Below are 13,765 nucleotides of genomic sequence, written 5' to 3'. Positions count from 1 at the left end.
ACACTGGGGGTGGGAGGTCAGTGTGTGTGTGTGTGTGTGTGTGTGTGTGTGTGTGTGTGTGTGTGTGTGTTCAGAGAGTGTGAGCTGTCCCTGCAGGAGACATACTCTCCTGATTATTAAAGGGCCCAAGGGGGTCATCAAGCAAGTGTCTAGGAACACTTAGTAACGCTAGCTTTGGCTCAGTGCACGTGGCAGTGCTCTTAAATCTCCCCTCAGACCTGCAGCTGTTCTGAAACACATTCAAAACACAGGTATACATCAACATGCAAAGTCAGAGTCATCATGTAGTTTTCAGTCAAAATGGCCATAAAGTACAGTAGTCATTGTTCATTTTCCAGCATCAGGAAAAACACTGTATTTTCAGTGGAAGACGATGTAAAAAGATTCATTCAGAGTCATTTTGGAGCGTTTTTATTGATTCATTCATCGTGAAATTTACACACAGTGTGAAGGACCGCTGCTGTGTTCAAATGATGTAGTAAACTAAAAATTGACCAGAATAAGGATGTATGTTGTTGATTGTACAGCGACAATACGCACTGTACATTTAGCAGAAAATCACACCAAATCCTCCACAACTAAATGTGACATCTGTATTTCCAGTACTTGAAGTATCAGTCTTTTATTCTTGTCAGGAAACCAGTCTGTGTTGCCCGTAGTGAGTGCCGTGTTTGTGACCGTGAACCCGGTTTGTGTCCGTCTTGGTGACATGGGAAAGGACTAGGAACCAGTTCACAGGGAAATGTTTCCTGTTGTGCCCCTTTTTTACCTTTCATTGGCTATCTGGAACAACTTCCTGTCTCCTGTCTGCAGCGTTCGCTCCATTGTCGGAAAGAAAAGCCTTCGCTTACTACTCACCCTGCTTCGACATGAGAGCTACACCGCTTCTCCTGCTCTCTTACACTCTCACTATATATATCTCTGTATCTCTCTCTCTCTCATGATCTCACTATCTTTCTACCCTCTGCTTGTCTCCTCTCATCTTTCACAGCATTCAGAGCTTAAGAAGATTCTTTGTTGGTTTAGTTGCTTTCTGAGAACTGTTTGAACGTCTGATGTAAAGGCTTCCTAAAGGAGTAGAGGCTGTTACTGCGGCAAACGAGGACAAACTACCTGTAAATATGCTTTATATCTCAGAGTGATTGTGGTTGAGCGGGTGTACACACTCTCTTGGACAGGACTAAGGTGGCTAACAAGTGAAGGAACACAGATGTCCAGCAGTTACATCATCTCTAACAGTCCCTGTGTAGATCTTTTCTGACTCTAAATGGGCAGCTTTCAGAATTGAAGATTCATGTCTGTAGCTATATTACAATCTAATCTTCATTTTATTCTTCAACGAACTGTTCCTTTATTTCCTCATGTTCTCCTTCTAACTGGGGCCCGAGCTCCCAGAAGCAGGACGGAAGTGGGGGCTCAATTCGGTTGCATCGTCGGAGGTGCCCCACCTTCCTGGTGAGGAAACGATCTTGGGAAGAAGAGAAAGCTGTGACTCAGGAGGCAAGGTTCGAAGCCAAACTCTCTCGAAGTGGCTCATTACCTCTCAGTGTCGTCCTAATGTAAAACACCCTCAACGTTTTATAAAGAGAGAGACTCTAACTTTAAAGAATCACTAGGTCAGATTTGTTATTTTTGCTCCTGGGGTCCCCCTACAGGAGTGTATATATTATATTTTACAGTACTGTCCTGGGAGGGAGGTGTGGTGGTTTCCTACCCGCCGCCAACAGTTACATAGTGCAGTTTCTGTAGTGCTGAGCCTGGAGTAGCAAAGACAGAGGCTCTATTCTCCCTGTTACAGGTCGGTGGAGCATCACAATGTCTTTGAAGCTGAAAATTCAAGGCACATATACAGCCCTTTGCTTTCAAGAGATTTTCTCATTGGTTTCTTTGGCCTATTGGACCTTTTTTTCCTCAGCAGGGTAAAATGGAAATTCAGCTCAGCAGAACACCAGCTCATTTCTGGAGCCACTGTAAACACTCTGTTATATCATGATGGCATCAGATGCTACGACCATGGCCCTAATCCCATAGAAAGAATCAGTGTGTGATATTCACAATGCTGGCCAGCACAACAACATAACCCAGAATGCATCCAGCGCCAAGGTCACAGCAGCGATACATTATGGGATGTGAATGTTTCCCCAGGGCTATGTGGGATAGGTTCGTTCGCAGTATGTGCCTTGTATACTGTAATCCATACCGGATCTGCGCATACGTGCACATGCACATGCAAAACACCAGAGCACATAGAGTATTCACACATGGTTTCTGATTGATTGATTACCAGGGCTGATTGTAATTAGTCTGTAGCCTAGTCTACGTGCAACAGACTGATCTCTCTGCTTCTGTTCTGCTGTAGTCCAGGGATTCGTGGGAGGAAGTAGGGCACATGAGTGCGGGTCAATGGTGTTTACTGATGGCAAGTGCACACCACACTACTTTCACAACCTCGCAGCTGCTGCACTGTTCACACTACACTACTTGTGACCTGTTTTTTGTCGACATGCCGTTGTCAACCTGGGCAGCTGGCTATTGTGGATGATGCTGCACTCGAGTGTACAGAAAGACATGTAGCTTAAAAGAAAGATATCTGGGGAGTTATGAGATTTTTAAAAACAGCTAGAGAGAAAGAGTGTGATGAATTATGGGATATTATCAATGCTGTGGGGTTTTTGTTTTTGTCTCAACAACAGCTAGTCATTTCCATTGTTTCTGAATCTTCTCACACGAGTCTCCTCTCGCCTTCTCACTTGCTGCTGCTCATTTCTGCTCCTTCTTCTTCTCATAGATTTACATGAATGTGGGGTCAGGAGAGGAGGAGTGACACCTGCCTCTGTCTCTGTCTGTTGTTTTATTGCGTGGTTCTCATGTGTCCCTATGCTTTCTGACAGGTTTGGCTATAGGTGACGAGCCCAACCGGCAGCCCATAGGCATCGTGCTGACCGTGCTGGGTGTGGTGGTGCTGGACTTCTGTGCCGATGCGGCCGAAGGGCCGATACGAGCGTATCTCCTGGACGTGGCCGACACAGAGGAGCAGGATATGGCCCTCAACATCCATGCCTTCTCAGCAGGTGTGAAGACTATGAAATGGACCTTATGAAAACTGTTGTAGTAATAAATGTGGATGGGCCCATTGGTAGGTGGATTGGTGACTCAAAAGTGTCTGTAGGTGTGAATGTGTGAGTGTGTGTCACCCTGCAATGGACTAGCGCCCCCTCCAGGGTGTAGGCTCTGGGCCCACCGTGACCCTGAACTGGATGAGGGTTACAGATAATGAATGAATGACATCTCCATGACTATTTACCGCTGCTATAAGGGTGAAAATCTAAATGACCTGTTGTTTTTGTGTATTTTAAGGACTGGGAGGCGCTGTGGGATACGCTCTTGGTGGCCTCGACTGGACGCACACCTTCCTGGGGCAGGCGTTCAAATCCCAAGAGCAGATTCTGTTCGTGTTCGCCGCTGTGCTGTTCATTATCTCTGTGACGCTGCATCTCTTCAGTATCGAGGAAGAGCAGTACAGCCCCCAGCAGGACCGCTTAGACGATGACGCTGATGCCGCCTCCTCCTCTGTCAAACTAAACGGCCTCCTGGGTCCACCGTCCACTCAGACACCGCTGGACCTGATCCACGAGGACGAGCCCTATGACCCCTATGAGCGATATGCTCCTTCAGCAGATGTACGCTCCGAACATGACCTGGAGCTGGACTTCCTAGAAGTAGAACTGGTCCGGAGCAAAAGCGACTCTGTGCTGGCCATGGCTGATGCCACACTGGAGCACCTGGACCATGAAGTCTTGTTTCTGCGCCAGATCGAGCCCTCCATCTTCCAGGTTTCATTAAAATTCCATTGCTTTCATTAAAATCCCCTTCTGTAAATCGTCTAAACCCAAACGCACATGTACTTTTGGATACAATATTATCCCCAAGAACAGAACTTTTTCTTGATGGAGCTCGTAACGAATGCAGCGCCCAATAAACTCCTCTCGCCGTTTTCCAACAAATTCTTCTGTAGATTGTTTGTTGTTGAATACAATGCCAATTCTCATTTTAAAAATACACTACAGTTACCTTACAACTTTTTAAATACTCGAAAACTTTTTTTATTCGTGTAGTAGTTACTGGACAAGGGAAACAAGACCAGGCTTTTACCTTCGCCTCAAATGTCTGTCTCTTCTTCCAGGATCGTCTGTCTTCATATCACGGCTCTCCCCCGCGCCGCAGCAGCAGCGTCAGCGCCGGCAGTCAGGAGCTCCTCCGTGGTCGCTTCAGTCGGCTCTCTGCTTTTTTGCATGATCCAGAGCCTGAGGGCGAGGATGTGCCTCTCCACGGTCAGCAGGGTGACTCCAAAGTCCTGAACGGACACACAGCCAACGGTCACTCCAGACCTCTCCCTTCCTCTGGAGCTAAAGCCTCTTGTTACACCGCATCCATCCGCCGCCGCCGCCACACTTTCTACCGCCAGTCTTCCTGCACTTTCTCCTACTACGGCCGGCTGGGGTCACACCGCTACCGCTACCGCCGTGCCAACGCCGCCGTGCTCATCAAACCCTCGCGCAGCATGAACGACATCTACGAGATGCAGCAGAGGCAGAAAAGGGGCCGGAGAGAGAGAGCTCGGCACCAGAGCGGAAACACCACATCCAGCGGGGACACGGAGAGCGAGGAGGGCGAGGTAGAGACCACCGTCCGGCTGCTCTGGATGTCCATGCTGAAGATGCCCAAAGAGCTGCTGCGCCTGTGTGCCTGCCATCTGCTCACCTGGTTCTCCATCATTGCAGAGGCCGTGTTCTACACTGACTTCATGGGCCAGGTTATCTATGAAGGGGACCCAAAGGTGAGACGAGTGTTTACGGCTAACGCACTGTCAGAGATACAGTTATTGTGTTTTTTCTATGCTATTTAAATGCAACATCATAATTACATAATACGAACAAATTAGTGTATAATACACTGCAGTGCACTTTACCTTCTGTATTTAAAGGTTCAAGTCTGAATATTTTCATTCGTCATTTGTGCTCCCAGGCTTCTGCGAACTCTACAGAGCTGCAGAACTACCACAGAGGAGTCCAGATGGGCTGCTGGGGGCTGGTCATCTACGCTGCCACTGCAGCTGTCTGCTCAGGTGATGATACACTCCAACAAAAGGATGAAGCCAAATTTGAAATATATCAAATATTTATTTGTTCTGATATTTCAAGATAAGATGTATTCCATGAATAAAGAGCAGTAGTAGCTTTGAGACCAGTATTTTTTTTTTAAATGAGAGTATTCATATTTCATGATGGCATTGGGGCATCATGGTGGTGCAGCAGGTAGGTGTCGCAGTGACACAGCTCCAGGGACCTGGAGGTTGTGGGTTCGAGTCCCGCTTCAGGTGACTGTGTGGAGTTCTGTGTGTTCTCCCTGTGTCTGCGTGGGTTTCCTCTGGGTGACTGTCTGTGAGGAGTGTGGTGTGTTCTCCCTGTGTCTGCATGGGTTTCCTCTGGGTGACTGTCTGTGAGGAGTGTGGTGTGTTCTCCCTGTGTCTGTGTGGGTTTCCTCCGGGTGACTGTCTGTGAGGAGTGTGGTGTGTTCTCCCTGTGTCTGTGTGGGTTTCCTCCGGTGACTGTCTGTGAGGAGTGTGGTGTGTTCTCCCTGTGTCTGTGTGGGTCTCCTCCAGGTGCTCTGGTTTCTTCCCATGGTCCAAAAACACACGTTGGTAGGTGGATTGGTGACTCCAAAGTGTCCATAGATGTGAATGAATGTGTGTGTGTTGCCCTGTGAAGGACTGGCGCCTTCTCCAGGGTGTATTCCCGCCTTACGCCAATGATTCCAGGTAGGCTCTGGACCCACCGCGACCCTGAATTGGATAAGTGGTTACAGATAATGAATGAATGAATGAATGAATGAATGAATGAATGGTGGCACTGCAGGTAATGTCACTGCCACACAGGTGTGAGTGACTGGGTGAGTGTGTGAAACCATAATTTAATTTCCCATGTACAGATTATGTTGATGTATGTAATCTAATAAATGCTGCCCTTCAATAAAACCTGTTTACGTATTAAAGGACTCGTTAGAATTTTCTTTGATACACCTTTAAAAACAGGATTCTGATTGTGTACGTTTCCTCTTCTAAAGCTTTTCTCCAAAAATACCTGGATAACTTTGACCTCAGCATAAAAGTCATCTACATCATGGGCACGCTGGGCTTCTCGATCGGTACCGCCGTCATGGCCATCTTTCCCAACGTGTATGTTTCCATGGTGATGATCAGCAGCATGGGCATCATCTCTATGAGCATCTCCTACTGCCCCTACGCTCTTCTCGGCCAGTACCACGACATTAAAGAGGTGAGGCCTTTCTATGATGAAAACTTCTAAAGTACTCACAAAGCAATATTACTGGTTCTGTGAATAAATATATTTATTCAGTTATTGATTAATTTGATGTTATTAAATAGTTTAATGTCTAATTGAAGTATTTTAAACCATTTTGACGTTCAAAGGAACACTGGGTAGTATTTTTCACCTAAAATTACACCTTCAGAATCATTTTGATGTACCACTAAACTGTAATAGGGAGAATAGAGCCTCTGTCTTTGCTAATCTGGACTCTGCACTGCAGAAACTGCACTATGTAATTTCTGAAGGAGAGTAGGAAACCACCACAGCTCACTCCCCCTTCCCTTGATTTTTTGGACAGTGCTGTGAATGTGAATTACACTCTATAACTGTAGGGGGAGCCCAGAACAAAAAATACCAAATATTGCCTAGTGCCTCTTTAAAGGTAAAAAGGTTGTAACCAGGCTGCCTTCAAATATTTTGAGTTAATTTTAGAGTCAACTTAGAGTTAAGTCAGTGTCTATTAATGTAGCACATTAACTCAAGGACATATCACATTTTTAAGGCAGCCTTGTAACCCAATTTTTAAATGCAAAGGACCTACCTCATGGAACTGGCTGGTAACTCACTCGCTCACATACTCACCAGGGCTGAAAGATGAATCATTTTTATAGCAAATATACCTTTTAAAGATTGTAATTTCTTGGTTATAAGCAAAAGGATGAACCCTACATTATTGAAAATAAGTGCAATTTAACTCACAATCCGAAATGTCACAATTAAATGACTTCCCAAACTCAAACACAGTGAGGACCTGAACCAGAGGGGGCACTATTTCCCACATACATATTTAAAATGAGTTTTGTAGCAGTGACACATCCATGTTTAAGTTAATTTTATCACGGCAGGCTGTCAGAGGCCTCTTTAGGAATTTTAGCTACCCAACCAATTCCTTAAATTGCCATTAAATAAACATATATCAAATGCAACTCTTTGTTCTGTTTTCAGCAGCTGTACTAGACTTTGCAGAAGGCCAACCACATCACATATCATTTTACACCTTCTTTTATAAACAAGTTTCCACAAAGCATACTTTGTCTTGGTCGCCATGCCATCGCTAAACTCTGCAATTGTTCCCATTGTTTGTGATCTTTGCTTGAGCATGACAACAGTAACTAAGGAGAGGAGGATTTAATAATGCAGGGCAAATTTTAGTGTTAAAGAGGTCTTTGAATACTGCAACAGCTGAGAACAAAGGGCAAAGCATGAAGCCTGTTGAACGTATAACATCTAAACACTTGATGTATTAACCCTGCGCTTTGTTTTTCATCCACAGTATATCCACCACAGCCCTGGCAACTCCAAGCGAGGCTTTGGCATCGACTGCGCCATCCTCTCGTGTCAGGTGTATATCTCTCAGATCCTTGTGGCCTCAGCACTGGGGGCAGTGGTGGATGCAGTGGGTAGTGTGAGGGTCATCCCCATCGTGGCTTCCGCCGGGTCTTTCCTGGGCTTCCTGACGTCCTGCTTCCTGGTCATTTATCCCGGAGAGGGCGAGGGGGCGAAAGGCGAGCAGTCCAAAGCCCTGACCTCGAGCAGCAACGGTCACGCGGAGCACAGCGTGGCCGAGAAACCCAGCGTCCTGAAGCTGACCCGCAAGGGCACGGCCACCACAACCTGCAGTGTGGAGTGTGAGTCCACGCTGTGAGCCGATCAGAAGTGGAGCGGTCAGGCTTTGACCGGCGTCCGGCAGCTTGAGCCGACAGTATACTTCAAGGAACGAGAGAACTAAAAAAAACCGAACTACCCCAGATAATCACAGTCAGGGAGAGGTCCCGGAATGATTCTGATCAGGAGTTCGGTTCAGGAATTAGTGCCCACTTCACCAAACCAGCTCAGACAACCTTAATGTGCTTCAAAGCGTCTGTGTGTTGGAAGTATACTGCTGGCTTTTAAGCAGCTTTCGTTTAGCTTGTCGTTTGTTTGCTTGTTTGTTTGTGTGGCCTGGTGTTGCAGATCTCAGGGCTGCGGTGGACAGGAACGGCGTTCTTCCCTCTCAGGGTCTCCAGGGGGCAGCTCTGGGCAGGACTCTCGCAAAGAGAGTGAGGGCATTTTCCGCTCTCTGGCTTGATCTTAAATAATTCCCTCAACCTTATGGTGCACCACATGGGTCATGAAACCCCCAGGTAATGCACAGGGGGTCTAGCATCTGGCTGAGTTTACATGGCTGTATTTAAGACAGGTTATGCATGGGTCTGTGTGGGTGCTTTATTTAAGTCTTTCTTTTATGACCCGAGTAGTGCACTACAAAGGAAACAGGGAGCCATTTTAGGAAGAGCCTCTCTTTCACGATATGCACTTCATCCAGTCAAAGTTCAGACCTCCGAGCTTAAGATGGAGGACAAAAAAAAATGAAATCAAATGTAAATGAAAATCTTTGTGTGACGTGGAATTTATTATTATTAGTTTTTCTTAAAGTTCATAAAAGATGTTACTTTTGTCCAGGGTTGAGGACAGTTACCAAAAGTTGCCCAGTACAATGATATTATTAGTGGCTTTAGTGTGGAGGAGTCTGTGGCGAACTGAAAAACACCCAAAGGTTAAAACAGAGACCCAAATCCACATCACTTTATTTGAAGTACTTGGTGCGGGACTGATGAGGTCAGTGCAAGGAGGAGGAGTCTCTTCTCCCTCAGAGACTTCCTACATTTCCCATAACTGTGCTCTTGTTTTTCGTTAGTGTGTTTGTTTGTTTTTTTATCTGTATAAGATTCAGAATGACACCAGACTTTTGTCTACAATTCCTGTCCACCTTTCTCCCAAAGCATCACCACTGCTGGAAATGCCTCTGGCTACTTGTGTGATGTTAAACCTGAAGCGTGCACCAAATGGAGACGAAGAGATACACGAGAACGTTCTGGGAGTTTTTGAAAGTGTGCCATGGTTGTGTTGATGTGTTGGAGTGCCTGCGGTGGTGAAGAAGACCAGGAAGGTGCTTTGGAGGCATTTTGGCGTTGGGCTTTTTTCAAATGGCCCTCGTCCTTGGCACTTTTTTTTTGTCTGTTTGTTCTTGAGGCAGAACTTGAACTGTGAGGCAGATTCTGAAAGAATGTCGAAAGATTTCTCTCACGTCCGTCTTTCCTTCTCTCTCGGGAGGACCTGTGGAATGCTGCACTTTCACCTGTAGTCTATTGACACTGTCGTCCAATTGCTGCGCGTTTTAAAGGGGGAGGCTTGGATTTCTTGGTGGCTCTTCCTCTGCCTACGTTTTGACGCACCACAGCCAAGCAATACGCAAAGGCCTGGGCTGTGGTGTGGCTGACCCCTCCAGCTGGTCTGTTTTTTCACAAACTCTTTCTTTCGGACTCTAACAGAGACCTCTGGGTGGTGTGCAATAACGCAGCTACGGCCGGTGTGAACTTCGGCTTTTAAAACCCGAAGTCGGACGGCCTTAGGTCAGGATGCCGTCGAAAATAAGTACCTAGACACGATGCTACTTCCTTTTTTCTGCTGTCCAGCACGTCAAGTCCATTCAAAGCATGTCCAGCGCATTATGAAGATACTGCTGTTTCATTCAAGTGGATTTATACTGACCATGTTTAGCTTTTCAAGAGTATTACAACGAAAATATAAGCTGAAACCCACTCTTTGGAATGTTTATTAAAATAAAAGATAAACCAAACTTGAAAACAAACACAAGTTCACGCGCACACACACACACACACACACATTTCTGACAAATCAGTTGCAATAATAATGTTACCTGCCTTCAAGCATGTTAACATTAGGGTGGATATGTTTTATTTTGTTTTGTTAATAATGGCTAGTGCATGAGAGGCTGTTCGGTGGATGCTGTTCACTTAAGAAATGTACTCATTGCTCAAGACTATTTCAGACCGTGGTTTTGAGGAATGGGGGGAAAAAAAAGTCTATTTGAAATACTTGAAATGCACCATGCTTGTTTTGTTTTGTTTGGTTTGTTTGCTTTGCTACAAGATGCAAGGAGGTGTACAGTTCTGTGCAATAGTCTGAGACCACTGTTTGTTTATTTCATTCCCAGTCAAAACAGGCATTAATACAAGTTATAGGAGATATTTTTAAGGTGATTAAATATCTGGAGTAGGATTTATGTGATTAAATATATAAAGGAAATGGGTTGTGGCTAGAACACAAAACCGTCCCCATAAGATCAAGACCTCAACATCAATGAATTTGTGTGAGAATGAATTGGATTGTGAGGAACATCCAGTGTAACCAACTTCTAAGACTTCACTTGAGATGTGGAAGAGCTCTTTTTCATTTCCATATTGCTGTTTTTTGACTGGAAATGGTGGCTTGTGGTCTCTGATTTTTGCAGAGTGCTGTATGATAACATCAGTGGATTGTCAGAGATGTTGGGAACTGATTTCCCCACAGAAGATGAGGGTCTCTTTGACTAGTTCTGTTCCATCAGGGGGAGGCATGTCAAGTCATGAATGTAACTTTTGTCGTTTTATTGTTTTGTTATGAGCAGAAGATCTGACATTATTGCAAACAACTTGCACATAGAGGGCGCTGTTGTGCGACTCGGATTGAGGTTAGTCTCAGATTTAGATGGATTCTTGAAGGAGCGAAACCGTCGATGAAGCAAGTCTGAGCTTGAGCTCCATCCCTGTCCACAGCGCTGCCCCCACATTAGTTTTAAGAAACTAATCATCTTTCAAATGAGAAATGAAAGAAAAAGACTGTGGATATTTATTTTTCTTGTAAAACAGAAATGCTTTGACTTTATTTAAAGATAAAGAGAGATATATTTACAACTGTGTTGAATGCAGGAGAAGTGTGTTGCGGGGAGAGTGAGTGTGTTTCGTGTGTGTGTTTCAGAATCACACCTTACTGTCTGCAGTTCCTGGTTTACAGCAAGTAGACATCGCTGTTTAAACAATTCTGATGTATGTAATGGTTTCTCATGATGTATTGTGTGTGATAAACTACAGATAAATAATTATTCGTGTTATCATTTGGAGAAAAAGAAAACATTGTCACCACCTGTTTTTTTTAGTTGACCATCCTGTGTCCTTCCTTGGACAGAAACTTCGGTGGATGTTAATTCATTGTTAAAATGTATGGGGGAAAACTGAACATTTGCAGTGTACTATATGCCTTGTCATTTGAAAGTTGTATATATTTCTTTTAAATTGTTTCTTTTGCTGCTATAAAAAGCTGATTATTTTTTATTAGTTTTGTTTTCTATAAGAACTGTATATAAGTCTGTATATATGCTCGAGCCTTCAAAATGTAGAACTATTCAGGAACACTGTATTGAATGCACCTTTAAAGAATCACTGAAAGAAACCGTCCTGATTCCTCTCCTTCATTTCATCCTTTTCGGTGCTAAATGCTTCGGTTCTGGTGATGGTATCATTGTGAGGGAATGATAAGGGGCTATTAGCCTTAGCTAAAGACATTTAAACCGAAACTCTGGAAACAACTTTTTAAATCAGTTTAAAATCACCAAGAAGTGTAAATCAGAAAGCGTTTAACCTCCGTAACGTAACGTATTTCCAAGAGAAAGATGTTTGTGTGGGAAATGTGAATAGAACATGATTTAATCCATCCTGATATAAATGGTAAAAAGCTAGCATATAAAAGTGATATCCTTGGTTATCATAAATGTCCATGTAACACAAGCTTTTGCATGTAATCATACGTCATGGAATTTACTAATTACGTCTATTTTCATTGCAGCTGCTGCTGCATAAAATTAGGTACAATGTATTAAGAGGACATCTTTTATAGGCAATAAATTCAGGGGCCATAAAACAATAAACAGTGTCCTCTTGTGGCTAGCTTGACATAGGTTTGTTAGCTGGGATGAATATTATTGGGTAATGTACTATTCCTTAACACAACCTTGAGTCCCTTCAGCCTCAAGATTTATTCGTCAGTGTTTTCTCACTAATATATAGGATGACCAGATCTGAGATGGTGAAAAAGAGGGGTGGGGGCGGGGTGATGAGCTCTCGCCCCTCGCTGCCGTGGTGTGCTTAGCTGAACCTATGTGTGCTTTTAGGTCCTTTACACCTTTATTTGCTACACATAGGGAAACATGGGAATTTCTTTTTTAATTCATCCGAGAACTTACGTTTACGTTTCAGCATAGCTGCTCGAGATGAGGGTAGGTACAAGAGATTTGCCTGACGTAAACAAGGACTACTGACGTGCAGACTGACCAATTAAACGTTTACAGAGACGGTTATCGACCAATAACGGTAGCTCTACAGTCAGACCGTCCAATCAGAAGATTTTAGGCTACTTCACCACGCCTCCTTCTCACTCAAGCGAACCAATCGGAGTAGGGGAGGGCGGGACTAGTTTGTGAACGAAACGCTTCTTGAAATTCTATGTGAGCTGTAGAAAAACAAAATCCTGGACGTTTGTGAAATTCTGGCCGGACATTTTTTAAGTCTAAAAAAAGAGGACGTCTGGTCACCATACTAATATACCATGTATAATTTCACACAAATGATATAATAAAATCAACGAGAATGCCTGTAGTATCTACCCAAACTGACTGCTAGCCTAGCCACTGATCTGCAGCTAAATACAGCAACGTTAGCCTTATTACCTCACTCTTACATTTCTTTACAGTTCTGCACGAAAAAGCCAGTTTTGTCTTTGTTAAGCAAGTACATGGAACCAGAAACAGGTTTTATATTTTCAGCCCGAAAAAATCACTAGCTGAGCACAGGCTAACTTCAGCTTTTTTTCTCAGTTTTTTTTTATTCATTTCCGTTATCCATCCCTAATAGCAAGGAGACGGCGGACCACTGTTGACCCACTGAGTGCAAAGTTGGAGGTCCACTAGTGTTTAGCACAGCGTTTTCTGGGCGGATAGCTGGAGATTAAACAGAATTTTAGACAAAATGCCACATTTTAGCACTGTATATAAGTCTGTATATATGCTGGAGCCTTCACAATGTAGAACTATTCAGGAACACTGTGAATGCACCTTTAAAGAATCACTAAAAGAAACCGTCCTGATTCCTCTCCTTCATTTCTTCCTTTTCAGTGCTAAATGCTTCGGTTCTGGTGATGGTATCATTGTGAGGGAATGATAAGGGGCTATTAGCTTATCTTGTTGTTTTAACCAGTTAATTTCATTCTAGAGTCCGCTGTGGGACCCAAGGAGGAATGTTTACCACAGAGAAAAGGTCCATTGTTATTTTGATCAGCGTCCATATGAAATCATGGCACGTTGATCAATAACACTGGAGAAACGTTCACTAGTGACATCCAGTGGTTGTGGACAAAGCCCTATATTCAAACATTATTAGAAGATGCTGCCATCTCCTGGTAAATGGAAGTCTAACAGTGGTATGATCTCTGCATGTGATCCACTGGCTCTTTTGAAAAATGTAATTAGAAACAGTACTTGATGAATTATGCAAGACAGGTCA

The 13,765-nt window shown here is 44.1% G+C and overlaps 1 protein-coding gene across 1 annotated transcript in view; it reads left to right on the top strand.

Annotated features, from left to right (window-relative positions):
* The window catches only part of LOC136699382 (solute carrier family 45 member 4), a 56,098-nt gene extending 44,451 nt beyond the window's left edge, over window positions 1-11,647 (top strand). The window contains exons 5-10 of the mRNA XM_066674078.1: window positions 2,892-3,071; window positions 3,358-3,833; window positions 4,184-4,837; window positions 5,026-5,125; window positions 6,124-6,335; window positions 7,663-11,647. Coding sequence (XP_066530175.1) covers window positions 2,892-3,071; window positions 3,358-3,833; window positions 4,184-4,837; window positions 5,026-5,125; window positions 6,124-6,335; window positions 7,663-8,034 — 1,994 coding nt within the window. The 3' untranslated portion in view covers window positions 8,035-11,647. The remainder of the gene's footprint in view (window positions 1-2,891; window positions 3,072-3,357; window positions 3,834-4,183; window positions 4,838-5,025; window positions 5,126-6,123; window positions 6,336-7,662) is intronic.
* Window positions 11,648-13,765: the final 2,118 nt, after the last annotated feature.

The sequence above is a fragment of the Hoplias malabaricus genome, chromosome 6 (assembly GCF_029633855.1).
Source record: "Hoplias malabaricus isolate fHopMal1 chromosome 6, fHopMal1.hap1, whole genome shotgun sequence".
Taxonomy (NCBI): Eukaryota; Metazoa; Chordata; class Actinopteri; order Characiformes; family Erythrinidae; genus Hoplias; species Hoplias malabaricus.
The sequence above is the reverse complement of the archived record's forward strand: the minus strand, read 5'-3'. Positions and strand labels throughout refer to the sequence as shown.